At 37.6% G+C, this 27,722-nt stretch overlaps 1 protein-coding gene across 9 annotated transcripts in view; it reads left to right on the forward strand.

Annotated features, from left to right (window-relative positions):
- The window catches only part of LOC117405998 (LIM and senescent cell antigen-like-containing domain protein 1), a 53,506-nt gene that overhangs the window by 13,232 nt on the left and 12,552 nt on the right, over window positions 1–27,722 (forward strand). For 2 of the 9 annotated variants that reach the window (XM_034009624.3, XM_034009623.3), the window contains exons 1-3: window positions 13,252–13,381; window positions 25,793–25,952; window positions 27,419–27,485. In XM_034009624.3, coding sequence (XP_033865515.1) covers window positions 13,275–13,381; window positions 25,793–25,952; window positions 27,419–27,485 — 334 coding nt within the window. In that variant the 5' untranslated portion in view covers window positions 13,252–13,274. Of the gene's footprint in view, window positions 1–1,477; window positions 1,592–6,789; window positions 7,020–13,251; window positions 13,382–22,050; window positions 22,350–25,792; window positions 25,953–27,418; window positions 27,486–27,722 lie in introns of those variants that run through there. The other 7 variants (XM_059030016.1, XM_034009627.3, XM_059030015.1 and 4 more) reach the window with 7 other exon arrangements.

A 27,722-nucleotide genomic window follows, 5' to 3' on the forward strand; every position in this document is an offset into this window, starting at 1 on the left:
TTTATAGTTATGGTTGCTATTTTGATTCAGTTCCCATCATAATTGTTCACAATATCAATGTACCTGTTGAGGATACACCAGTGTGGTAGTTATTTAAGGAACAAATGGTTAGTTATTGTAACTCATGTAGCCTGTAGCAGATCAGATGAACATTAGTGCGGTAACAGTTTTGTTTCCCTAAGTTCAAATTCCTTCTAGAGCTGTCCTAACAGGTACAGTACTTGTTAATGGACTAGTTATTGATTAAACAAAACATGCCACTTCAGTGACTTAAATTAAGACTTGCATTGACTCGCAGAGCATATGAAATGTTAGGCGAGACATTACAAGTTTTAATGATCCTTAGAAGTACTAAAACAAAGTAGTTAAATTATTTAACAAATGCTTTAAGACGGCTTTATCAATTTATCAAAGATTATCAGAAATGTGTCAAAGAATTTAACCAGCTTCTGTTAGCACTTTGATATCATGTGAATGTTTTTTAGTCAGGGAAGACATTTAGCGAAGACTTCTAGGCGAAATGTTTGTCATTGGATTTATTACATTTCTTTTAGTATTTCTAAATTCAGAACTACTGAGTGTTTAAATGGTTCTAGATCGTTTTATAGTCATGGATGTGTTAGTAATCCTATCATACTTTTTAAATGCACAGGAAATAGGCATTTTAATTACACGTTGTAATATGTAGAAATGCAATATTGCCTTGACCTCCACCTGGTGGTGAGAAATGGTGTAACAAGCGTTTTATCTGTAACATTTTCCAGTGAACTAGGGTGTTTTTTTTTTGTTTTTTTTTACATTAACCAAAGGAAAGGGTTAAATAAACAGTGGAAGCGCTCCACCAAGCAGTCAGTCACTTGTGCTTTAAAACAGCTGGAAGATGTTTTAAAATAAACTTATTTCAAACAGTAGTAAATGGGTTTCAAATCACAGCTTTCAATAGGTACAGCTTTAGATACATGAAAACGCAATACACTTTGAGAGCCCAGCTTATCTAAATGTTAAGGATGGGGTGAGGGTCATGTACTGTAGTCTTCAGATACCACTTCTGTGTGTTTTTTTTTTTCTAATAGGGTGCATAAACAGCCTACTTGCATGCTAAAGATAATTTCAATTCAAAGTAGAGGAGCTTATTTTCACCAGTCGACAACAGCTATGCTGTTACAATTGTGAGTCACTGCACAGAAAAGAGGTCACGTAATAAAGGTACAGCTACAAAAAGAAGCCTCGCAAGTCTAGACTCCTATCTGTGTGCTCTATCTGCTGGCTGGCTGAGATGCTACGATGAGTAAGAGTGAATGGGTGGAGATAGCGTTGTGTGGGAGACCAGACTTATCCCAGAGAGACCACAGAATGCATTATGCATGCATGTCTCTCCGGATAGGGCCTCCATATCAGACTCCTGCTTCTTTGCATCGGTTTATAGGAACTCAACAGGATTACCTCCACCCCTTCAAGCTTAGTCTAGGCTAGTTTGGCTTGCCTTCAGTACATGAAAGACAATAGACCATAGTGTACAGTATATAACAGTACCGTTTTACTGGGATTCTTGGCACTAGTTGTCTATTAGAACACCCTAGTGCTGTAGCAGGTAGGTGGGTGCTATTTTCTTGCTTTATATTAAAAACACTAATGAAATTAAGACATATGTTAATACTTATAACCATACACGATTAATATAAAAGTTTATTACCAAGGGGTTCCTGGTAACCATTTATAGAAACAGTAGTTGTAGTGTAATTAAATACTGACATTACTTATTCAATTTGTTAAATTCATATGACTTAATAACCTAAACATTTATCGTGCATAAGCATTTCATGTATAATGTTCATAAAAATGTGTATTTGCTGTTTACAGTAATATGATATGAAATTAATTGTAAACCACATGTAATTTGTATTTAAAGTACTGACATGTTATCCAATGTACAGTAGGTGGCAAGAATTAAAATGCGACATGAACTAAAATAGAAATCATGAAGTGTCAGTGCAATATTTTTTTTTTTTCCTTTCTCTGTTGAGTTGCACACAGGACAATCCCGTCTGTGTGCCTGCTGACTGACTGTAGTGTAAAATGCGGCCAAAACTGCTTTAAAATGGCACTGACACCGGAATGTATCTGAAGCAGTTTAAATCCAGAAATAAAATGCTAAATGACTTATAAAAGTACTGTTCATACTTAAAACAATGTGCCTTGTGTGTTCTGTTCATTGTCTTAACAGTTCAGTACAAGACGTGTATTGTGACTGTTCACAGTGTGCCTATAGATTGCACTGGGCTAGATCGGATTTAGATCCCAAGGTTAATTCTATTTTCTTCCTCCCTTTTTTTATGATGCTTCTTTGGCTTGCTATAATGAGCAGCCACAGGAAATTGAACTCGCTGCTGACTTGGCACCATTGGGAAGCAGCCCAGCTATTTATCTTTTCAGTCTATCTATCTTGAATGTTTTGGAGCACTGAATCATCTTGGTTGTTAGTTATAATGGGTTTCTTTTACTGCACCAGAGTGGTGGTAGCAATAAGTGCATTCTTTATGTCCAATTCTACAGTTGTTCTTAAATATTAGGAAGTAGCGTAGTTCCACTGCTGCAGCCTTGAGGGTTCAACATTAATGGACTTTATCAAAATAATTATTTTAAAAAGCTATGCATGCATTCAACAAAATCTTTAAGAACTATTAGGAAAATGGAGACCCGTCAAGCAATACGCAGTGGCTAAAAAACACGTATAGCATGATCAACTGTGGTTTATATAAGCCCTAATATAGTTAGCTTGGACATACAGTGGGAAGAAGTGATTTTAGCCAGTTCAAGTGATAATACAAACTACACTGTGTTTGTTATTATTTTGCAACAGTACAGGCAAAATAAGAAATGTCAAATGCCAAATCTCCTATGCTTTGTGAATTAATTCAGTACTACAGAAGCATTGCATCTGAAGCCAGAGAATGCACCAAGACTCCACCTGCTGGTGTCCTAAAGAAATGCATCAATGTCTGCTCTGGCAGTGGGGCCTCACAGGGACAAAAGAGTAAAGTGCACAGAGAGTTCTGTGTATGAGACATGCTCAGTGGGAGTGGATAGGAATGTTCTGAAAAAACATGCTTTTAGGTCACTAGGAATGAGATACAAACAAGGTCACCCATAGTGGGAACTGGAAGATTATGTCTTTCTCACAATTCTAAAAATTAAGTTGTTTCTTTTCGAAGTTAGATAATTTAACAAGCAATTTTTATAAAGGAAACAATTTCATTTTGAACAATATTGAAAGCCAGGTGTACTTTTTGACTTTCAGTACATTATTACTTAGTTGAGTCTTAAGTGCATTATGAGAAATAAGTCTGTCTGGTTAGTTTACGCTATCCAAATATATCTATGTAAATGTAGTTTATGTATGTGCAGTTTAAAATAAAATTAAAACAAATTCTGGAAACTCCTATAGAGAGCATATATTCTACATTTTAATCATGAAGAGTAATGCTTTCTTTTACTGCAACCTAACAAGGGAACAGTGTGTGAAATGCCTAATAAATTGGCCAAATGGGTGGGTTGAAATTTAGGATTTATGTGAACAAACTTTGACGGCATCAACAGCATGTGTGTGTGATTCACTCAGCCCCTGTCTTGGTGGAAATTAGCATTCTTCATCCATAGCCACTGCATGTCATCTGATTTTTAATTATTCTGACGCACAACCACACCCACTTCTGGCCTTGTGTGCGCTTTTCACAGCAGTGAGGAGGTTGTTTTTTAATAGGGATGTTCACTGACTAATAGGGCTTGGTCTGATAATGATTTAGGCTAGCTTTACAAAACTTCTAAACTTATCTGGCCTAGTTTTAGGCTGGGCAGATTAGTTCACTTCCTCTGTGTGGCAATGTGGCCACGCCCTTGTGCGTAGTTTGTGTTATATGTTGTATGTTGCGTGTGTAAATGTTGGTGTATAGTCATTGGTACACGGGATATAAATGGGTCTGTGTAACACGAGTGACTTAAAAATGTAGATTTGTATTTAGGCACAAGGATGGCACAAATCACTTCACGTGCTGGTTAAAATGTAATGTGTGGTCACGGGAGTACACTTAATTCGCGTGCTGGGATTCAAGTGAATAATTAATTAGTAATTGAATCCCAGCACAACAGTATAAATAGATGCACGTTTCATTCACTCGGGGTTGGGTGTTCGAGAGTGGAGAACGGGAGAGAGAGAAAGGAGAAATACAGTGAAGGTGAAATAACAATTGCTACAGCGTGCTGGAAGTGCCAGCACGGTACTTGTTTAACGTTCGTCCGCTTGTTTTGTGTGTTAGTGCGTTTTGTTTATATATTTATTTTGGTGTAAGTGCCGTGTCCTGTTTTGTGTTCTGTCTGTTTAAACCTTTTATTTCGTTTAATAAACGCTGAGTGCCACCACTGCACTCAGCATTACTCATCACCACCGTCTGTCTGTGTGTTTCTTCCGGGTCTGACGTGTCACCACTCAGCCAGCCTTGTGACACTCTGTCAAAGTGATTTGGAGAGCCCCGTTTCTAAAAGTTGGGTAGGAGATTTTTTTTTTTGTGCTCTACAAAGTACCAGTGAAACAGTATACTGGTGTGAAGAATGTTTTCTGTTTTGGGTTTATGTATTGAGAACTGTTCTGGTAGAAACGGGGGGAAGCAAACACCTTTTTTGATGCACAAAAGTCCAGGGTGGTGGTTCAGGTTAGGGTTGAGGTATGTTCGTATTGGAGCTTATTCATGCTATGCTTGGTTAATGCCATAGTCTCTCCCCTTTCTTAAAAAAATAAAATAAAAAATAAGTGTATTAAAATAAAACAGATTAAAAATTTTGATCGGTTAATTTATTTAGTTGATCCCTGCGCATTTTTTATAAAGGTAACAATCGTATAGTGGCTGTCCTGCATTGTAATGCATAAAAAATCAATAGAATCAATAAAATAAAATAAGCCCAATTTGGTAGTTTTAAAAGCATTTTTATTTTAGTAAATGTAACACATTTTCACAGAACGTCAATCCATGAAAGTGTTTAATAGCAAAATGTAACGCACAAGAACTGAGGTGTTTGTTTTTTGTCTTTCATGGAAACATGCCATATATAACACTGGCTCTTTTTTTTTACATTATATTTAATGATTACGGGTTTTCAGCATTAAAAAAATAAAGAAATAAAATACATATATACGCACTTTTCAGGACCATGAAACAGGTAAACATCGGCTAAAACAACTCTTCTACCCATGTTCCACAATATAAACTAGTAATAATCAGTATACATAAACAACTTGAACAGTAATGTAATATTAAAAGTACTAACGTCAATAAAACAAAACGTTAGTCGCAGCTTGTGACACTAGTAAAAGACACACTAGTAAAAGACTTTTACTCGCCTGAAACCATGTCAGGCCAAATGAAGGAATCGTGAAAAATAAATGCTGTACTGCACAGTCAACTCCGTTGAAATGAACTTTGTACATACAACTTAAACATAAAAACTCCTTTTTCACCAACAGTTTTAAAATGAATTTTCTGTAAATCAAGAGCCATACAAGATCTACATTACCTATCTACTATATTCAGTGCAGTGGAGGAGTGTGCGTGTGTGGATGGTGGAGGAGTCAAGTGTAAGGCGGGACTTGTGGTAAAAGAGATGTACTATTGGCTATTGCAGTAGGCCATCACTGTCAAATGGCAGGGTTAATATTTTTAAAAGATCATGAGAACACTGTGGGAAAGAACTAAGGAGCTCACGACAGAAGACATGTAATCCCCCATTTTTAGCTGAAGCCCCCTATTTGAAAAATATCCCCCCCCCCCCCACATTTCCCCCATGCAACATTTCCCCCTATTTTTTGCCCAATGGTTTTGATTTCCCCCTACAAATGCTACACACACACACCTGTATGTGTGTGTGTGTGTGTGTAGCAACAACAAATCAGATACGAACTGACACGGGAAGCCTTCTCACGGGGGAGCTTCACCTGGCTGTAATTTGAGGGACACTTGCCTGTGATTTAGCAGGCAGGTATATAAGCAGGTCACAAATGGTTGTAGGGGGCTGCTGTCTCCTGAAAGCTGAAGTCCGGTGTGAACCTTTATTATTGAATTTGTCAAAACTGTGTGAAATAGTGTTTTGGCAACTGTGAAACGGCTTAGCTGTCCGGTTTTATAGTTTAGGGATTCAAAGAAACGTTTAGTTTAGAACTCCATGTGGGAGTTAGGTTTTCGTTTGTTTATTTTTATTTTCTGTAAATTTTTTTAAAAAAGTGCACGTAAGTGCTTTAAACCTGCAGTTATTGTGTCTGGGTCTGTAATTTACAGGGCGCAAACGAGCCTTAGTCATAAGGCTGTGTTACTATTAGATATATATATTAAATAAATAAATTGAATTGTTTTCAATCGTACCTTGAGTGGGGCAGTAGTAGTGGCTGGATACTGCACTGCAGCCCAAACTGCACTGTGTTCAAGGCATGGCTGATCAGCAGTTGTCTCCACTCAGCTGGATATAGGAACCTGGTATAAAAAAGGGAAGAATATCAACAATGATGCTGTTTTAAACTCTCTTGGGGAGTTTTTTTTTTTTAACTGATGTTGACTTCTGAATATGGCATGACAAAGTGCTGAGACACTGCTGTGTAAAAATAGGAAGTGCTGAACAGGAAGCAGGTATGAAAAAGGATAAGAGTGTCATAGTAACTGCCAAAGACAAGCAGAACATGGTTCATCTACTTGACACATGACAAACTGATAGAGATGAGTTTAAAAAAAAAAAAAAAAAAAAAAATACAAGTTTGGTTATTTGTATGCAGATTAGCAACTGCAGAGGCCTGCAACAAAAAGGCAGAGATGAACGTCTGTTTTGACTCTGTGGTATCAGGATGCAAGGTTCAACCCAATTCAGGAAGTGGTTAGTCTGGATAACCATGAAAAGCACAGTTAAAATTAACCAACACACCAGAAGCTATTTTTTTTTTCTCAAAGAATCATCATCCAACTGTTCTGTGTAAAGAAGAGACCGTAAGTATCAAAACATTTACTTTCGTAGGAATGAGGAGACTGTGCCCAGCACTCTGATACTCTGGTCAAACTCTGGTCTTTTTCTACCGATAGTTTGTAATCTTTCGATGCTATGTCACAGTTTTGTTTAAAAATCTAAGACCTAATATGCATTTTCAACTGTCTGTACCTCCTGTTGCAATATGTATTTTCCTAGGAGGGGGTCTTCCTATATAGGCCTTTACTGTAAATATATATTTTTTGACCCTGTGAATAGTAAAAATATTTCTGTTTAGTGTAAACTAGTTCCCAAGCTTATGTTGTGTAGTAGTTAACAGAAAAGAGGGGTAAAAAATTGTATTTGTAGTTCATTCAGTTCGGTAAACAGACTTTAAAATATTTATTAACAGACATATCATGTACGCTGAGGTCACAGCATTAGGAATGAGGAATGAGAAATGAGGGTTAAAAAAATCTGAAAGCTTGTCTTGCTGTTCTATCTGTGTTGCTGTTTGGCACCAGTGCTCCATTTGGTTTCTGCTTAAGTAATTTGGTTCTAAACGGGAAACATCTGCACTGCATGTACATTTAATGTTTTTCCAACCATTGTCTTTATTATTTTGGTGAAATATATAATATGTATTGGCCTGGGTGAGTCTTCATGACTTGGTAATTAGGGAAGAGAGCACTGAGTGATAGGCCTGACTACAGGGTGTGTCAGGTCAACGTATGGTTGTTACACATCCTCTGTTATAGTTTTTATGGGAGAAGTGTTTAAAAACTTTTTCTAAGGTCTTAGATTTCAACAAAATTCAGCAGAACACTGTTCTGTGCTGGGAATGTGAGCGTTTCACGTTTGTGTATCCAAACTGTACCGTCTCATTGAATCCCAATGAAAGTACAGTAAATGGCACATCCTGCCCAATCCAGAATAACTGCAAGCGCAAAAACTAGCCATTTGTAAAAAATGCTTTCAAACATTTAAAGTTGAAGTCCATCATATGTTTTTGTCTTATTTTCCAAATATTTTGTTTAAAGCTATTTTGTAATCCCTGTACTTTTGAATAAAGTTTGTTTTGGGGGGGGGGGCATTAAAAATATATATCTGTAGTGCAGTACGTGACCCTTGAGCGAAGGAGCATTGCATAAAGTAAACTTCTCCCAAAACAAACTTCAATATAATTCAATTCCACAGGAATTAAACGGCAGGAAAAAAGGTAAGTAGGTGCTGTCCGTCCCCACTTAGTATGTTCATTTAAACAAAAGCTTTGAACAACATGAAATGTCAACATGAGTAGAAAGAGGACTTGTATTAATTATTATTTAAAAGCAAGTCATTTATAAGAAGTTCAGCTTTAAGTTTTAAAAAGTTGCATTTCCTGACCATGTGGATGTACAATCAGTCATAAACTGGTTTGAAAAAATGACAAATGTTCTTTAAAAGTACTAATATTAAAAATATTGGCACCATAGCTTGTTATACTGAATATAAAATTATAATTCACAGAGTATCGGTGAAACGTGTATAGCGAGTGATTATTTTTTATTTATTTATTTATTTTTTTTGAATTTTTTTAGAGAGAGTGATTTATAGCAGGCTCGATGAGTGCTATTTACTTGAAGTCGAAAAAGTGGATAGGAAAGCAAGTCTCAGTCTCGTGATCGGGAACCTTGGTGACTGAAGGCTGGTCGGATGACCCCCGAGACCTGGAAAACATAAAGTGTTAGTCCCCTACTCACAGGAGAGCCACGGCGGCGGCTTGGATGTGGATGCAAACCCGCAGGGGGGAGGAGAATGGCCCCGACTCGACGGGGCCGAACATACTTGTGATCAAGTCCTTGAAGGAAGAAAATAAGAGAGGCACATATGATTACACAGCAACAGCACTTAGAGGGGGCTCTAAGGAAACAGATGTTAGTATAATTACAAAGTGTGAGAGTAGAGGAACTGAAGGTCCAGTATAGATAGAAACATATCAGAATAGCGCACATAATGAAAAGATAAGATGATTGTGGCCGGGGGTCCCGCTGGCTAGAGAGCTTGAATGGCGGATGCCAGAGAAGCTAGGGGAAGTGATCAATATCTCCCCAGCGGAGACACGGTGCGGGGCGCTGTATAAGAAAATGGTAAAGTTTAGGGGGTGGAGGGGAGGATGGTGGGAACAAACAAAGCTCAAAAGATAGATTGCTAGAAATTAGAGTGTTTTATAGAGGCAGGATAGATTTGGTTAAACAATCAGGAGACAACACATCATGAAATTGATTTATGTGCTGGTAGAGATCGAGTTACAGATAGAGAAAAGATGGAGGAGATAAGTCTCACCATTTCTCCTTGAAATTCAACCTAAAGGTTAACACTTAATGATTGTCGTGTTATATATATATAATTTTTGTAGAAATAATGTATTCACTGTCAGTAATACTGGTTGTACGCCAGGTGACTGGGGTTTTTTGGTTACACACTGCCTACTGTTGATAATGAGCTAGAAATACTGTAAAGTATCTGGCTTCTTATTGGATGATATCTAAAGAGTGGTGTATTCTCCAAAGAAACAGTTCTTACAGAGTGCCACTAGATGGCACTGTACTAAAGGGGTAGGGTTTTTTTGTTTTGTTTTTATCTGGTGTAGCTGTCCTAGTCCTCAAACATTCCAACATGAATACATATTGAACGAGAGAGATCTGAGATAAATGTCCAAGATCATATTGAATGGGCTTCAGTGTGACGCGCTTTAAAAAATTAACTTTTTTGTTTTGTAAAAATTGTCTATATGAAATAAGAAACAAATATTATATAAAAAAAATGCAGACTTTCAGCTGTGAAAGATTTAAAAACCACTTCCATTTAAAAACCCACTTGTTCACATTAAGTACTGTAATAATAAAATCTACCCAGCAGAGGCTGTGTGTGCAGTAGGATTCAGTGACACCTCCTAGAATGGTATGTTGCACAAGAATACCTGGGTTATTTTTTATTTATTTATTGATCTGTGTTTTACATTGCTCCAGCTTGGTTTAAATGATGTATTTGAGATTAAATGACTGACACGTCTCGACAGACTGGGCACAGTTTCTGGGTTGTAGAAAAGTCTAAGGGGTCTGGAATGTGCTGCTGCTATCTTTTACTGGTCTGTTGTAATATAGCGTAGCTAAAGCTGTCATTGACTATCTTACCTAAACATCACATATTGTAAATAAAACATTACTGTGTTCAACTGTAATCAAAAGTAAAAACAAAGAAATCTGCAGATTTACATTAAATAAGTTGATTGGTTTGTGAGGCTTGAGCGAAGAAGAAAGCCTGGAGACCCTGGGGTGTGACACCCAGTTTAGCCAGAGTGTCACTCTGATCTCTTTGACCTTTGCCTGTCCATTGACCTCTGGACAAAATTGATGTAGGAACTATGTGTTGCATTTCCACAGACCTATCCTTTGGATGACGTAAAATCGAGGTCCTATTGTAAGTGACTGCAGCAGTTGTGATGCATAGTTCACCCCCCTAGTCTCTAAGTCACTTTGGATAAAAGCGTCTGCTAAATGACCAGTTAGTATTATTTATTTATTTATTTATTTATTTATTTATTTATTTATGTATGTATGTATGTATTAATGCATGTTTTTTTTAAATTTGGGTTTTCCAGATGTCTTAACAAAGGCTAAATGGAAGAAAATGCAGTAATACTAAAAAACTTGTAAAATGTGTTGAATTTTTTTTGACTTGAAGTCTTGAGAGACTTTGTCAAAGAATTGTTCCCTTTTTCGTATTACTACATAAAGACTTGCATTAAATTTTTAGATTTAAATCAATAAAAAAATGGAGTTTGTCCCTATAGTGGCATGTTTGCTGTAACATGTTGATAGCCATGGTATTTATGCAAACAGTGTCTATGTTTGTACAGGAACGTTTACCACATTTTAGCCCTACTTTATATCTTGTAATGATTGCAGTGTGATACCTTGGAATGCAACACGTTTAGGCAAATGGTGTTGTGTGTTGTCAGTCAATGGGAACCTGATTTCAGCAATCTCCTGCAGATTGCAGACAAAAGCCAAGAGATTGGAATAGCCTTGGGGTACCTCCTTTCTTTAGGATGGCTGGCTGGGTGGGGGGAGAAGTTCTACAGTATTTTAAAAAAGTTTGATTTTATCTGACTTTATTTAATCAAATGAGTACATTGTGAACATAATTGACAGTATAGCAATAAGACCCTCCACAGCAGGGGTTATTGTTAATTATGGATCAGTTTGCAGTAAAATCTTGCTAATTTAAAGCCCCTAGTAATACGAACAATGCTATCATAATGAAATGCATGCTGATAGCAGCACTAGAAACCCAATTTCAAAATTGGTAATTATGTAAAAAAAAAAATATTTAAAGGATCATTACTTAAATTTTACACTTTTGATGAATTATTTTAAAAAAAAATATGAAACAGGCAAACATTTTTTAGCAGGTTACAGATTACAATTAGTACTCCGAACAAATCCCTAATCAGGGTTCTCCCCAGGCCTTTTCAGCCTCCTGGCAAAGTAGCTGTCGCTGCCCAGCTGAAAAAAACCTGTCTTGCAGATGCTACTGTGCCTTTAACAATAAGGATTGATTGCACTTCTAGTAGACTAGATCACTTGCGTGTTGTTGGGTGAAAAAATAAAATCTTGGAACCACATGACAGCTGTAAACTTTCTTATGTTAGTCTTGACACAATTTATTTTCAAAAATTACTGCTGGAAAAATAACCAATTATTTTCAAAGCAAAAATAGTGACAATGAATGCAGGGTTTTCAAAATAAGCCGGTCATCGGCGCAATCCACTGCCTAATACTATATTTGCGCCGGCTACTTTATTAAAAAAATATTAAGATTATTTTCGGGTATTATCATTGTCAGCTTTTTGGTGGTATTATTGTACTGTAAGGTGATATATAGTACATAATAGCTATACATAAGCACCAAATAAAAATAAAAAAGCTTATTCCTTTTGTTGTGATAGCGTAAAAATATGTACCCAGGTGCATGTATAGAGGCTGTATACCTTTAAGAAGAATGACGTGTTGGGATATCAGCTGAACAATTGTCAGCTGACATACAAATGCTTAAGTGCAGAGGTTCTGGTTTATTACACTCCAGTTTTATGCAACAGGTATGACGGTGACCAAACGTGTGTGAGTACTGTTGTGTAAAAAAAAAAATGGTTAAAATGAACAGTTGTGAAAAACAAATAGATGTGTGTTAACAAAATGCCCTGAAAACTTAACATAAAGAAAACCGTTTAAAATGAAGCAATAAGATCAATAATTAAGCTAAAAAGGAAGTTAAAAGGTTACCGTTTTTATTTTCCATTGAGGCTAAAGGCTTTCCAAACACCCCTTTAACATATAAAGATCTGACTATCTCCCAAGAGTAAAGAACATCATGGCTAAAGAAGAATGTGGTATAGAGGTGTGAAAGGGGAACTATGGGTCATGACTGTCCTAATCTGTAACATATGTGATACATTTTCTCATGAATATATAGGTACAGTGCATAAGTATTATAAAAATCACAGTAGTGTATTTATTTATAGTGGATTTCCTTTACAGTAAAAGGGTGGCTGGAGTGAATAATGACCACCCTTTTGGACTGGTGAAAAAAATTACAACTTTTGATTTTTGAGTCTTTTTTCAGCCTGTCTCTCTAGATAATCTCCTGTGTTCAAAACTTCTTGATTTATAAAGGAGCTGTGAGAAGTGAAGTTGAAATTATACTTATCTGGAACAGGCATTGGCTGTGTTGGCACAGCATTGAAAGTTATTTTTCCGGACGAGGTTCAAGATAAATCCAGTACCGGTCTCCTTACTGTTTGAGCCCTTCCATTAATGCCACAGGCTGCTTGCTGACAGATTTTGAAATATTCTGTAGCGCACTGACTGCAAGTATTTACTCCACAACCCTGCAGTCAGTCAGCTATAACTGATTTACAAAGTCAACTCTTGTACCTGCATTCCACTGGTTTTGTAAGGCAGTCCTCTCATAGGTGTGTGTGTTAAACAGGGAAAACACTTCACTGTGTCATTCCAGAGGGTGTGTGCCTAGGGGGGGAAACAGGAAGCTGGAATGTAACCGCTTACAGTGTAGACAGAGATTGCAGTCCTGTGCTTCACAGGTATAGGTTGAGGGAGTGTGTGGGTGATTTTCAGCCCAGAAGCCGTTTGACAGCCTCTGTGGTGAGTTGGGATTGGGTTTTTTCCCGTTGGTCTGGTCGGTCTTCTTGTGGAGGGGCTGAAACAGACACAGAAATGAATGCTCTACGGTTGAAGGAGCTCTCCAATTCTGACCTGTACAGGAGGAGGCAGGACCGTCCGGACAGTCTCGGACCTGGAGGCTTGCTGAAGAACAGGTTTAGGTGAGTACGGATCACTGGTTAATAGTTTACAGTGAGCCACTATGGGAAATTTATCTTCTTCCTCTTCTGTTTTATTAGTGTTGCTGTTTTTTTAGTGTTGCTGTGTGTTTTTTTCTTTTATAGTAGTTTAATACAACGCCTGTCTGTACAAGACTGTTTACTGTAGGTGAGATGGGTAACCTTTAAGTGGTACAGATTACTGCTAATGTAAACATTTATATTTAAGGATTTGAGCCGTTTGTGTGTGTGTGTGTGTGTGTGTGTGTGTGAAGTTGTACTTTGTATTTATTAGTAGTTAGGCTAGATTTGTTGCCAAGGTGCTAGTTTTTGTAATAGATATCAAGAAAGTGATCTGTGTTCAGAGAAAGTTATTTCTACAGCGTTGTTGTAAACCTGTAAAGTGTACAATTATTCTTTTGCTCTTTTTATATAATATAAAATGTAAAAACTCAAGTCCTGCATTTTGAGCAAGTGTATTATCTGCAGTTTATTATGCAAAATTCAGTTGTCATTTATTCTATCATTATTCTATCTTTTATCTTCTATATAAGTCTGGTTTTATACACACTGGCACTTATTAAATCCAGTCCTCTAAAATAAACTTAAATAACAAATCGAAGTCCCAGAGACAGAGATCAGTGTTTTTTCTCCCCTGGCTTTTGAAGCCCAGCCAGTTCGATTGATCCAGCTTGTTACTTGTCTGCCCATGTTATTCACAGTTGATCCCTCGTGTGATTACTATGCCTGAGCTAACAAGAATGTTGTGGAACTTTTTTATTATTAAACAAATTAAACTACAGCTGTTACATTTTATCATAGTATGTTTTGATGCCGGGTCTAATATTAAAGTATGTATCTGTGAGACACCAAGTACTGGTATAAAGGCTTTACTTTAGTGGAAGCATCTCTTTTGTATAATTTTTGGTGGCTTCAGGCTAAAACTTTGAATTGTGCGAGACAAGTAGCCCAATTAGCAGTATAAATGATGAGCAAGTACAGATGATAATTCACAGGCAGGTGTTACACAATACTTGGTTTACTGTACTTCTTGCTTTAGGCCATTGTTTTTTGCAATGCAAAAAATAAATAAATAAATGTTTTTTAGGTTTCATTACACCGTGTAACAAATTTTTTTTTTTTTTTTGGTTCCTGGGTAGTAAGTGTTATTTCCTAATTGCTTATGCCTCAAAAGTATAGAAAATAGCTATTCCCCACAAACTTTGCTTTTGTGACCAGGACAGTGATATTTTGAAATTTACCTATTTTCCAGAACATTCCAGATAGATTCAGTGCTGAGTAAACTTGGAGTAACTTCTAGAACTTTCTAGAACTTTCCAGTAATATAAATAGTAGTATAAATACAGGGGCCTTAAGCCCACCAGTTCAGTTTAGTTCCAGCTGCCTAAGTGGATACATATCTGCATTTTTCTGAGATGGCATCAAGAGGCTGCAATGGTGGCATTCCTGATGGGTCTCCAAGGCGGTTTTACCAAGTTTCCCTGCTATCTTTGCCTTTGGGACAGCAGGGACACCAAGGTGCACTACCACAGGCGGGACTGGCCACAGCGGACCGAGTTCTCTGTGGGGAGGAACAACGTCAAGTGGGAGCCACTGGTGGACCCACGGAAGGTGCTGATGCCACCACTGCACATCAAATTGGGCCTTATGAAACAATTTGTCAGAGCTCTAGATAAGGAGTCGGCAGCCTTCATATACCTTCAAGACTTCTTCCCTAAGCTGTCTGAGGCAAAGGTCAAAGCCGTTGTCTTTGTCGGACCACAGATAAAGAAGATCCTGGAGTGCAATGAATTCTCCAAGAAGCTCACTAGTAAGGAGAAAGCGGCTTGGAAGAGCTTTGTCGCAGTGGTTCGGGGCTTCCTGGGCAATCACAAGGCCGAAAACTATGTGGAGCTGGTTGAGACTCTGGTGAAGAACTACGGCACAATGGGCTGTAGGATGTCCCTCAAAGTCCATATCCTTGATGCTCATCTTGATAAATTCAAGGAGAACATGGGAGCGTACTCGGAGGAGCAAGGCGAGCGCTTCCACCAGGATATACTGGACTTTGAATGCCACTACCAAGGACAGTATAACGAGAACATGATGGGAGACTACATTTGGGGGCTGATTCGTGAAAGTGATTTACAGTATAATCATAAATCTCGAAAAACTACTCACTTCTAAATCTTTTGTAGTCATTTTTGTATTACTTTAGTATAAATACATGTTAATAAGTAAATGTTGTTTTTTTCTGACTTTGTGAACGAAAAGACACAAATTTGCCCGTTTTCTCATTGGAAATAGGTAAATTTCAAAATATCACTGTCTGGTCACAAAAGCAAAGTCTGTGGGGAATAATAGCCATTTTCTATACTTTTGAGGCATAAGCAATTAGGAAATAACACTTACTACCCAGGAACAAAAATTGTGTTGCATAGTGTTATCAGTGGAAATGGAAAATGTGAATTTAGTTTGTATCTAGCGGTGTCTGCTTGCTAGGTGTGGGTTCCTGCCTGAGAGAAAAGCAGTGCTGTTTGCTCAGACTCGGTGACTGGGAATGTTGCTTGTTGGCATGGATCCTTCCTTATTTCCTATTATGTGTTTTCAACACAATTGGGAGGCCATTCCAGTGATACCGTAGCCCACACCCTGCTGGGAAGCTGCTTAATGGAATATGCCTTCCCACAGGGCTCAAACCTGTGACCTTTTGTGTCGCATGAAGCTGTCTGTCCCAGCAGCTGTGCCATGCCATCTGGACAGGTATTCGTTTCAGGGAGTGACATTGAGCTGTACTAACAACTCGCCTGTTGAGATGACTGGCCTTAATAGCCCATAATGGGTAGTTCCCAGCATGTTGTTCAAGTGGAAACCAGTGTTTTTGTCTGTTGTTAAAAGTTTCTGTTATTTGGGCCAAAGTAGTGTGACTGTTGCATGTCACAATGCATTGCACATATCAGTGGGCTCATCATCAAAGGCTTTTCTGGGAGGCCAATATATCTATCGGAGGAAAGAAGTTTTCAAATCGAACTCCTAAACGTGTTTCTTTAAAATGTTAATAGGTAGTGCATGCCATACAAATAGTCTGTTTGCTCGCTCAGAAAACGTTCTAACGCACACACACAAAACCTTTATTAATTGTATATTTCTCATTTCAATTTTCAAAACTGTCTTGTTTTCAAGAGGGCACCCAATTACATCAGGCAAAGGCACATGAAAATGTCTCCAGAAACCCATATACATAGGAGAAATTAAATGCATAATTCAAACAAGTAACCTTGTGAAATATTAAATTAATTTGGAAGAAACAAAATAGACAAAAATGAAGGCTCACCAAAGCCTCCTGCTTCTCTCTTTTTCTCTCTCTAAACTTGTAATTTTGTTTACTATGAGGTTGATTTGCGGTGTTGTGTAACAGGGTTATCACTGGTTTCATGACGTTAGTTCATTAAGAAAGGTTCCCTGTAATTAACCATCAATAAATACTGTGCCTAGCTACCAAAATTTGCGGTGGAATTGGAGAGTGAAGGGAAAAACGCAGCTTGTAATGAGAGCAGCAGTTGCATGCTGTTAGGCTTTGTGTTATTTGCATTACTTGTTTACCAAGCCTTAAAGTGCAGCAATACGTGTATTTTTAAACAGCATGGAAGAAAATGTTAGTGAGCTTTGAAAGCTACCGTGAAATGCTTTACTATGAGAAACACTTTACAAACATGCAATAGGGTATAGCAGGTAATGCACATATGCTTTCTCACTGAAGACTTCAGGCGTGAATGATGATGGAGTGGAAATTATTAAAAATATCTCTTTTGTTGAATAAAATATTTAAGTTCCTCCAAAACAAAACATAAAATTAAAAATAATCATTCACTTTTGTGAGCCCTGACTTCAATTACTGTATATTTGCCGTTGTGAATGAATTTAAACATCAGACAGTTGCTGCTGTTGACTTTTCTTGTTGTTGCATAGGATTTCTGAGTATCTGATAATGTCCTCTGCCATGCTAATACAAATGCTGGTGCCAAGCATGTTCATTCCCTAAGGAGGGCACAGTTGCACACTGTCATGGACATCACACACATAATGTAGGAAAAGGTGGCAACAAAAAATATTTCTTTTAAAGCAAGTGAATGACGGAGGTAACTTGAATTATCCGTCTCCTGTCTTAAGCATCAACAAATGTTAACTGGGTAATTTTGAGGTTTCATTTGCGTTGTTGTGTACAGTATATGTGGCAGGTGTTGGGTGAATACCACCTGGCTAGTTACAATTGCAGTGAAATTGCCATGACACAAGTGGTGTCTTCAAATGATTCAAAAGAATAGGCATAATGAGCTGTCCCACCATCAGTCTTTGTGTTTAAAGCTTGGCCTTTTTGGATCAGAACAGCAGTACAGATGTGCCGTTCCGCCTCTAGGAGCGTGTTTGTGTAGCACAGCTGTGCTCTGACCAGCAGGACAAGGAATTTCAATTCAATTGGGATTTCAATTCTCCTGTCCCTAACAGTGATCCTCTCCCCTGCTTGTCTGGTTTCACTTCCCGCAGCTCACTGGCTGCTTTTAGCCCAATGTGAGGTATACTGTGGAGGTCCCCCGTGCAGTAAGACAGGATTGGTTCCACATTGGTCATTCTTGGAATTCTGGCCACAGGAGGGGTTCATAGTTTGAAATCTAGCAATTGATAGCCAAATGTGGAGCCAATCTGCATCTTTTCCTAGTATTTTAACTATTAGAAGGAAATTACAGTACATTTTCATGAGATGTGGCAGTCTGCTAAGCTTCATGTTTTGATTGAGTCTGATTTAATTTCATTGTGCGAGTAAGGTAACCTTAAAACGCAAAGTTGTCAGCCATTATGCAGATTCACACTTTAAAAGAAACAATGTTTTTTCTTTAATTAAAGAACTGGGTTGACCTTTAGTGGAATTCCCCTTTTAGTTGAAAGGTTTTTGATCATAAAGAACAGTGCATTTTGATTGTTTAACCTTTCCCTAATATGGTCTGAATTATGCACTACTGGACTCGCTTTTGTCATGATAATTATTGGCAGACATCGGTCAGTGGGGATGCTGTCAGTTTCAAGGTTGTTTGAGAATACCACAGAGTGTTTTTCTCGCAGACTGGTTTAATTAATTGTTCCCAATGCTTGTGACTTCAGGATTCAGTGGAATGGGATGACTTGGCTGTTTGAAAGGAAATGCCTGTTTTTATGAAAATATAAATCTTTCTTGCCGCAATCATTTCAAATATTTATCTATTTATTTAAAATATTTGTTACTCGGAAGAGCAGACTTGAGATGCATCACTTGGTTTATGTGATCGTGCTGGTGATGACAACAATAAGGAGTTAGTCACAAAGGTCAATGTGAAAAAGAACATTGTACAAAACAACAGGTCCTCAGTTTTTGAAGCAACACCATTCTGGGCACCAAATCCATGGTCAGCCTCCCTGAATTTGATACATCATCTACAGAAGGATATTTTTAATTATTCCATATATAGGTTGGATTTCCACTTTAACGCCTGCATTGTTAGCTGTACAATTTGTTTTTATATGAAGAGTATTTTCATTTCAATCATTAATTGTATGTTTCTCAACAATATGAATTCAAAGTTTTGTCCAGTATACTCCGACCTTCAACAAGAAAAAATAATTCCTCTCAAATGAGTTTGAGTGTGTTGGTTGCTCAGTCTTTTATTTTTTTTCTTGTGGTTCACATAACACTGAAACACGGGTCTCTTGATGACTTAACAACACTTGGCAGATGGCTTTGAAGTGTGTTTAAAGGCTAGTTTGTGCAGTTATGGTTATATCGATGAGAGTCCATATACAGTAGCCATCACTTTGGCAAACACCTGTCATCTGTTTACTACCAATGGCCTTGCCACAGTAACTTGAGTACCTTTTGAATCCTATTTAAGAGCGGTACCACTAACAATGTAACCTCAGTAACTTGAGTACAAAAATCAACCTGAAACTGAATTCAAAGTCAGATACAACCAAGGTCCAGAACACTTAAGTTGGACCACAATTTCCTAAGTGGGTCAAATATTACATTTGCAGATTTTGATGTAATAACATTACACCTACATAACAATGTTAGCTGCAGCAATTTGAGTTGAAGGTTATGACCCGGTCTGTGGACTGCTAAAGTGTTTATGAACAGGTCAGACTTGAATACACAGCGTGAGAGTTACTGAGAGAGGCAGCACCATTTCTGCTACCCTTAAGTAGGTGACAAACCAGTTTAAAACCATCCAATGGAGCTTAGTTATTCACTTAATGTAATGTGCACATCATCTACATGTTATTGACCTAATGGGCTTACACCTGCAAGTAACAAGGAACAGGTTTAATAACTACAGTATCTCCTAACCTTTCAGTTATAACAGTCAGAACTTGTATATAAATATATATATATAAATATATAAAAATAAAAATGATAATATAGGAATATAGGACTTACCGGTGTTGATGTACTGAGGACAATGTTGGTGCATTCTATGCAGGATTTCTTGCCATCACTGCCATGTCTTCAGCTTGGCGCCATGGGCACAAGCAGCTGGTTTGCTTGCAGTGATCCAGCAGAGTAAGGAAGTAAGAGAGTATCAACTGAGTATCTTTCGGATCAACTGACAGTCGCCTCTTAGTCTGCTATGCCTGATGGAGTCATTACCAAAATGAGAATGTGCGCCAGAGCCAGCAAGTGGTGTTGACAGTTGTCACAGCCATATATAGGACTGCATGGGGTGTTTGCTTCACGCTGAACGTTTGATATTGGAAAGTGATTAACTATACTCGCCGAATATACCATCCGGTTTTACAGACTTCGTGATATCTGATAGGGACTTGTGTTGGTGAATGTGTTTTATTATCTAGTCAACTAAAGTTCAGACTCGAGGCTGCAGTTCCAGGAGAGGCTGTTTCATAGACAAACGGTAGACCACAGGGATGAGGGTGGTACTCTTGGCACAGTAGACATGCCGCAAGGTATCAACCATTTAATTCTCTTCCTCATAGCCTGCTTCCAGGTTCCTGCTCTGTGCAGGGCATAGTTTGCTTCACTGCGATATATGTCAGTCAGTCAATTTTCCTTCCCCACATACAATATTCTCTCTGTCAAGAGATTTGTCAGTTATGGTTTAAATGGTCAATTACCCAACATTATGAAACTGTGGAATAATTTGCTACCAGGCATAAGCTGAAGACCACAAGCCATCATAACCTCTATAAAATACTTTTTGCGTGTAGCATCAATGTCTTTAGAACCGCTCACCAAAAATGTATGAAGCTTTGCTTGGACTCTTGTGGATGTACAGTACATCATACTGACTTGCTTTTTCTGAATGGTCCCAACTACAGTTATTTGTCCTTGGTGGTGTATGTTTAGGCTGCTGGTATCGAATGGTATAGCTGTACGCTGTGACACAGACAACTGCAATAGCCTGATCTATTTGAGATAGTGATGATGAGCCACATAGTAATGTACATAACAATGGGTTTGAACAGCTGCATCCTTTGTGAGTATTGAATAACACAGAGTGACTCATTTTCAGTTTAATATTGGTATAAATTTGGAAATAGGGTGACCATTGCAGAAAGATAGACCGGCCCCTTACAAAGTAGGGAAACTTTAGTTAATGATGGAATAATTTAATTTTTCAATTTCAGTATGTTTAAGTTAACGTTTTGGTGAGAGGAATAGAGATATATTTATGGGGTCTTTTTAACACAACCTTTTGTTACCGCCTTTTCTTCAATTGATATCCTTGTCAACACTTGGAATTCCAAATCTGCTTCATTGAGCTGGTGAGAGAAGCTCAGCACAGTTACACAGGAGCTTGAGTTATTCCAGCAGCAGCAGACCCTTTCAGGCATTTCAAGTCCACCCTTTTAAAAAAAAAAAAAAAAAAAAAACCCCGGCAGCTGCCATTGCCAAGTACCTAGTTTGGAGATGTGACTACCCTGGGTATCTATTTGTGGAATGACGGAAAACATTCATTAGTCCGGACTAGAGGAAGAATCCTTCTACTGTTTAAAAGTCCTCTTTTAAAATGTATACAGACAGATCTGGACAAAAATGTATGCTTATAGCCTAGTGCAGTTGTACAGTTCCTTGTAAGGTAAATCAAGTAGAAGCACAAACTGCAAGTTTTGTATGTGCTCTAAAAGCACATTTTAAAAGCAGAGATCACAATTAAGTGTATATTGTTATAATCCTGTATGCAGGGTATTTTTTTTTTCAAAAAGTGATTAAATAGTATTTCTAAATGTGTGTACATTTTTATATGTATGCTAAAGTAAACCAACCTCAAATCATAATTCTATGAGCATGGTTGGTTTGATGACCCAGCTGTGAAATAACTAAGCCAGAACACTGAAGGGGAGCATTAAATGTTTGTTTTGCTACCAACCCAGCTGGCCTGTCATTGTATTTTAAAGGGTTTATTTTTTAAATACTTGGACAGTGTTGTTGTTAGACATTTAAACATTGATCACGGAATGGCCAAGCTCCATAAGCTGAACTCTGGGGTATTGCTGTTTCATCTGTTTAAACAGGATCTCCATAAATCACACCCAATGACATTGTGACCTTACTCTGCTGTGCTGTGCTTTTAATTTGAAACTGTAACCAAACCTCAGAGTAAGCCTGGCTGAGTGATCTGGGACTGTGAACTTTTTTTTTCTTTGGGATTTGGGAAGTCTCTGGCATATTGTTTGGGCTTCGTAGTGCAAAGCTGTGTTTGCAGAGGCTGAAGTTCCTGTGGATTGTGTGTCCCGGTTTAAGGATGGAGGTGCAGAACAGTGTGCTGCCCAATGTGATCCCAGAGGATCGGGAGGTTCAGCATTCGGTGGTTAATGGGGTTCAACTCGTTGATGGCGGGGAGGATGAAGTGCCCGTCTCCAAATCCCAGAGGAGACGCAGTGACATAAAAGTGTACAAGGAGTTCTGTGACTTTTATGCACGATTGTAAGTCTATCTAACAGTTTGAGATGGGTATTGTTTGATTACGATGATTAGAACCGTAGACCGCAATCCGACTCACATACCTGCGTCTAATAAATCATTGTTGTTTGAAAAGCTTTGTTCAAATGTGTATTTTTGGTTTTTTTTTGTATTTTTTCACCATTGCCTTTCCCTCTGTAGAAACTTCTGCATAGAAATATTTTTCTTAGTAAAGGTCTGATTTACATTTTGTAAGCTACTGTAATTCAAATGGAATTGTCAGGTGCTGGACACTACCCCAAGCTTTGAATATTTTAATTGCAGTTTGATTTGCCAGTTGTTAAAATTTGTGACAAACTTCCTAAACCTGAAATGTCATTCTGATGTTATAACTTGTATTGAAATTCTTGGTGAAAGTATACACTCAAAGACATGCTATCCAAATGTACTTTCTTGTAACTAGGAAAGATTGTGTATTGCAGAAACATTCAGTTCAGCAGTAGAGTGGTTTCTAAGGTGACATTGACTGCAAGAGAATTCCAGTATCAGACTGTAAATGCTTTGTTCCCCTTGTGATTGTAAGCTGCTGTTAAAAGACCCGTATTTATATAATTTCAGACACGACCGTCTCTGACCAGGGCTTTTGCTGGAAGACTAAATGTCTTCAGATTGATGCAAGCTGTGAGCAGGACTGTTTGTTTAAGGAAAACTAGCTGAAGTAGTTTCGTAGCTTTTTGTTTTGTTTTTATATGCATTTGATACAGAAAAAAAAATAATGCTGACAGACTCTAATGTTGATAATTTATACCAGCAGTCCTTCTGAAAGTTTAATCTGCAGTGTGTAACTACCTGCACCCAATTTGCATACATTTAAGTCACCCTTGAAGAATGTGTCACATTTGAAAGGATTTCTTGCACATGTTTATAATAATAATACAAAAGAAAGTAAAGTTTTTGTTATAATTTTGATTGTCTTTATTCTTCAGAATGGTAAAGGTTACTAGCTTATTGTTTTGAACCAAGGCCCCCTGTAGTGAATTGCCAGTGAAGCTGCTACCATCTAATTCCCTTTTTGTTTTGTAAAAAGGTGCTGTTGCCCTGTGTGTGTGTGTGTATCTATACCTCCATGGTGATTCTGCAATCTGAAATCACAAATCTTTATGATAAACTCTAAATATAGTACAAACATCATTGATCTTTTTTTCTACACATACTTTAGGGTGCACCAGAAGCTGCTTTTTAAGGTGTTTAGTATTTCTGAAAAGCCTTTTTAAATTTCTGGGTATCTGAAGAGAGGTGGTCGATTTTAAAGAGACTTGTTAAAAGATGATTTTATACTTCTTTCCTGGCCTACAAAAACACAATAGGAGATTTTCCAGGAAGGCTCATCTAGAACCATGAAATCCTCTAGAGCTTTGTCATAATTTCCTTTTAGCTGTTTTCTCAAATAGGAGTGGCTGTCTGACAGATGACATATAGATGAAAAATGTTTGCATTTGGTGTTTGCACTTATAGAAAACACTATTCACAAAGCTGGGGTATCTGTGAAGAGGTTAGAAATGGGTTTACAAAGCAACCCACTTGTAGTTTCCCTTGCCCACTGGAAAGCAATATAACTATTTAGTTTAGAGTAATAGATTAAAGACTTGTTTTTCACATTCCAGTACTGTCAAAGTCCTGCTTTTTTTCTTTTCTTTAAGCAGTTTGGTTTGTTCTGATAAGACTCTTATCAGTTGTTAACAAAAGAGAAGCCAACAACTGCTTTCATTTGAACCCAAACACTGGAAGGCACAAAAACATGTGTTGGGTGGTGGCTGGGATAATGTCTGCAGTCTTTTCCTTTTTAGGAGTTCTATAGAACCATTTCTATACACTACATTTTTACATTCTCTGAGTGACAATAGGTGTTTCCTCATTTTAAACATAACAGCGGAGGGTGGTGTGGGTCTGAATGTCTGATTTAATTTTTCAGGGGAAAGGGAGGATCATTATTTTGTAACCCGTGTTGAAATACATGTAGCTGCTGTTCACCATTAAATTCATGGGTTATTCATGACTGGGCGTTGCACCATACAACTGGTTGCAAAGATTAAAAAGTTTACTCCTTTTGGTCTCTTGGAAGGGGGTTATTTGGCGATCAGTGCAAATGTTTTCTATTTCTTCCACATTTCCTTTTCTTAGGAGTTTCAGAAATATACACATTCTTCTGGTTAATGGCCATGGTCAGAAACCAAATTTGACAGTAATCTGTTCAAGCAATACTTGAAGCTGCTTTCTACTCGTTCTCCAAGAAAGTTGTTTATTATAAAAAGAACTCCATGTATTCTCAAAAGCCTGATGTTCCTCTTTGTTTACTAGGTTCTATTGTGCCTCACTAAGGAAACATCTGGAAGTGTTACATTCACCCCGAACCTCATACTGTAGGTTACTAATTCACCAGTGCCGGTTTTATCAGGTTGATTTTTATACATTTATTTAAAACTTGAGACTTTTCACAGTGAAGAAAAATAGTAGGAATAAAAGTCCAAATGCACAAGCGTAGGAAAATAGATTTTACACCCCTAGGGACTGCAACTTGACAATAGTTGAGTAATATAAAGCTCTAAATGGGATGGCTCCAGATTATTTGACAGAGATGTTGACTCCCTATGAGCCTCAACGGGTATTGAGGTCTGCTAGTTGTGATCTTCTCTGTGTTCGATGGGTGAGGCTAAAGAGGAAGGGAGCAGTAGCCTTGTGTGATCAACCTCGACTCTGGAACTCCCTGCCTGAATCAGTTTAAAGTGCTCCCTCCCTGGAAATGGTTAAGTCCTGGCTCAAGACACATCTTTATACTTAGCCATTTAATTTCCATTTTTTAAGCTTATTTGTATTTGTATTTTATTCTAATTTATTGTATTTTAAATTATGCTGCTCTGTTTAACTGTCTGTAAAGCACTTTGAACCATTGTGTATGAAAGGCATTATTATTATTATTGTTATTATTATTATTATTTTATTTATTTATTTATTTATTAGCAGATGCCCTTATCCAGGGCGACTTACAATTGTTACAAGATATGACATTATTTTTTACATACAATTACATTATTTTTACATACAATTACCCATTTATATAGTTGGGTTTTTACCAATCTAGGTAAAGTACCTTGCTCAAGGGTACAGCAGCAGTGTCCCTCACCTGGGATTGAACCCATGACCCTCCGGTCAAGAGTCCAGAGCCCTAATCACTACTCCACACTTGCTTCAGTGATAATCTATATAGTATTTGAATGTCAAATTACAAAAAAAACAAACAAAAAACAAAGTGGAGAACCAAAACATTCTTTGTGACCAATGATACTGTTACCATCATCATCATCATCATCATCATCATCATCATCATCATAATAATAATAATAATAATAATAATAATAATAATAATAATAATATATATATTTTTTTTCTTCTTTTTTTTTTTTAAACAGCAACATGGCAAATGCTCTGGCAAATGCCATCTGTGAGCGCTGCAAGAGTGGCTTTGAACCGGCTGAGAAGATTGTGAACAGTAACGGCGAGCTGTACCATGAGCAGTGCTTCGTGTGCGCACAGTGTTTCCAGCAGTTCCCAGAGGGCCTCTTCTACGAGGTGAGGATCTGCCACACTCATTAGCCTGGTCCCCAGAGGACATTAAGTGGCTTTTCCAGTGACTTTTAAACTTCAAATACCACTTTTGTTTTTTACACAGCCATAGACAACATTCTTATCTTTCCTGTGGGTGGAAAAGAGGAAGAGGTCCTTTCCAACATATATGAGAAAACATGTTCCAATTTTCAGGAATCGTTTTTTCTTTAGCTCCAGTTAAAATGTGTCATTCTGAGTGGCTCTTATTTCGATTACTCAAATACTGTGTTTATTCTTATGTGTTAAATCTATGTTTAGAAGTTGCTCTTCTGTTCTAGTTGCTAGCCATAGACATATTAGTGAGTGCTAGTGCCATCTAGTCAACACCACCTCTGTGTTGCCAGTAATACAAAAGGAAACGCAGTCCACGGTTCACTAGATAGTGCTTGCAAAGGTAAAGACACTCTGGCTGATTTAGCCTCTGAAAAATGTCTAGAACGCAAGAGCAGCTTCTGAACTCAGTGCTAAGCACCTTCAACGCAGATCACAAAAAGTAACTGCAATAAGAACCACATAGAATGATTGCTAAAACCGTAAAAGGGCCAGAGTATAGTAAGCAAACAAAGACAAACAAACAACAACTATAAAAAAGTAATTTAAAGCAACTAGGTCTAATCTAAACCAGGGGTGTACAATCACGGTCCTAGAAGGTAATTCCACTCCAGGTAAAGTGAACTGCTTAACTACTTCAGGGTCTGGATGGATATTTAAATGGTTTAATTAAACAATTTAGAAAAGGGTTGGAACAAAGACCAGGAGTGGAAGGGCCGAGTATGGGCCCCCATGATCTCAATACAACCATAAACCTGCTCTGTTGCTAACCTCTTCCAACCATATTTTAATTGTATTTTGTGATGCTAACAAGAATGAATAAATAAATCCACCCTGTAGGGGGAACCGCCAGTAAATGATGTATTTCAAAGAAAGTATACAAAAGTCCTAGCCTTTGATATTGCTTGGCTGACTTTAATATATTTTAAACTACAAAACAGTCTTTCATGTCTTATTTAAAAAAACAAAAAAAAACAAACACAGATATATAGATCATAATTTAAACTATAGCTTTAGAATGGATACCTTTTATGAACAGACCAACCTCCTCCCCTAGAGATTTAGTATTATTGAAATATTTAAAACCTTCTTAAAATTCACACAAGTTTAATTTGGAACATAGTTGTCGAATTAATATAGTTGTTGAGTGTTTTTTTTTTATTCTATACAATTATTCAACTTTAAGTATTTGTCGGTGGCTTTTTTTAGATCTGGGAAAGTGTCAGTACAATAGAGCAAATGGCAGGTTTAAGTTGCACCTCTGTAAATTATATTATCTTATATAAACTGTGGAATAAAATGAAAGCACTAATGCAGCAGTAATTACTTCCCAGATCATTTAAATTTAATGGCCAGTTTAATTTCCTTTTTATTTCCAGTTTGAAGGGAGAAAATACTGTGAGCATGATTTCCAGATGCTGTTTGCCCCCTGTTGCCATCAGTGTGGTGAGTATACTGAAGTAAAGCACCCAAGAGGGTGCTAGGTAGTGCAGCAGGTTAATTCACAAGCATGTCTTTAACTCATTTGAGTGGTATTCGTTAAGGCTGCAGTAGACATTGAATCATAACACAAGTGACAGTTTCTGCTTGTGAGAGGCCCTTGACTGAATAGTCTTTACTTTAGGACTGGGGTTCCTAAACTGGGATCCGGGACACAGTCCCAGGTGGGCCGCGGAAGCAATG

Source organism: Acipenser ruthenus, chromosome 9, assembly GCF_902713425.1.
Source record: "Acipenser ruthenus chromosome 9, fAciRut3.2 maternal haplotype, whole genome shotgun sequence".
NCBI classification, from domain to species: Eukaryota; Metazoa; Chordata; class Actinopteri; order Acipenseriformes; family Acipenseridae; genus Acipenser; species Acipenser ruthenus.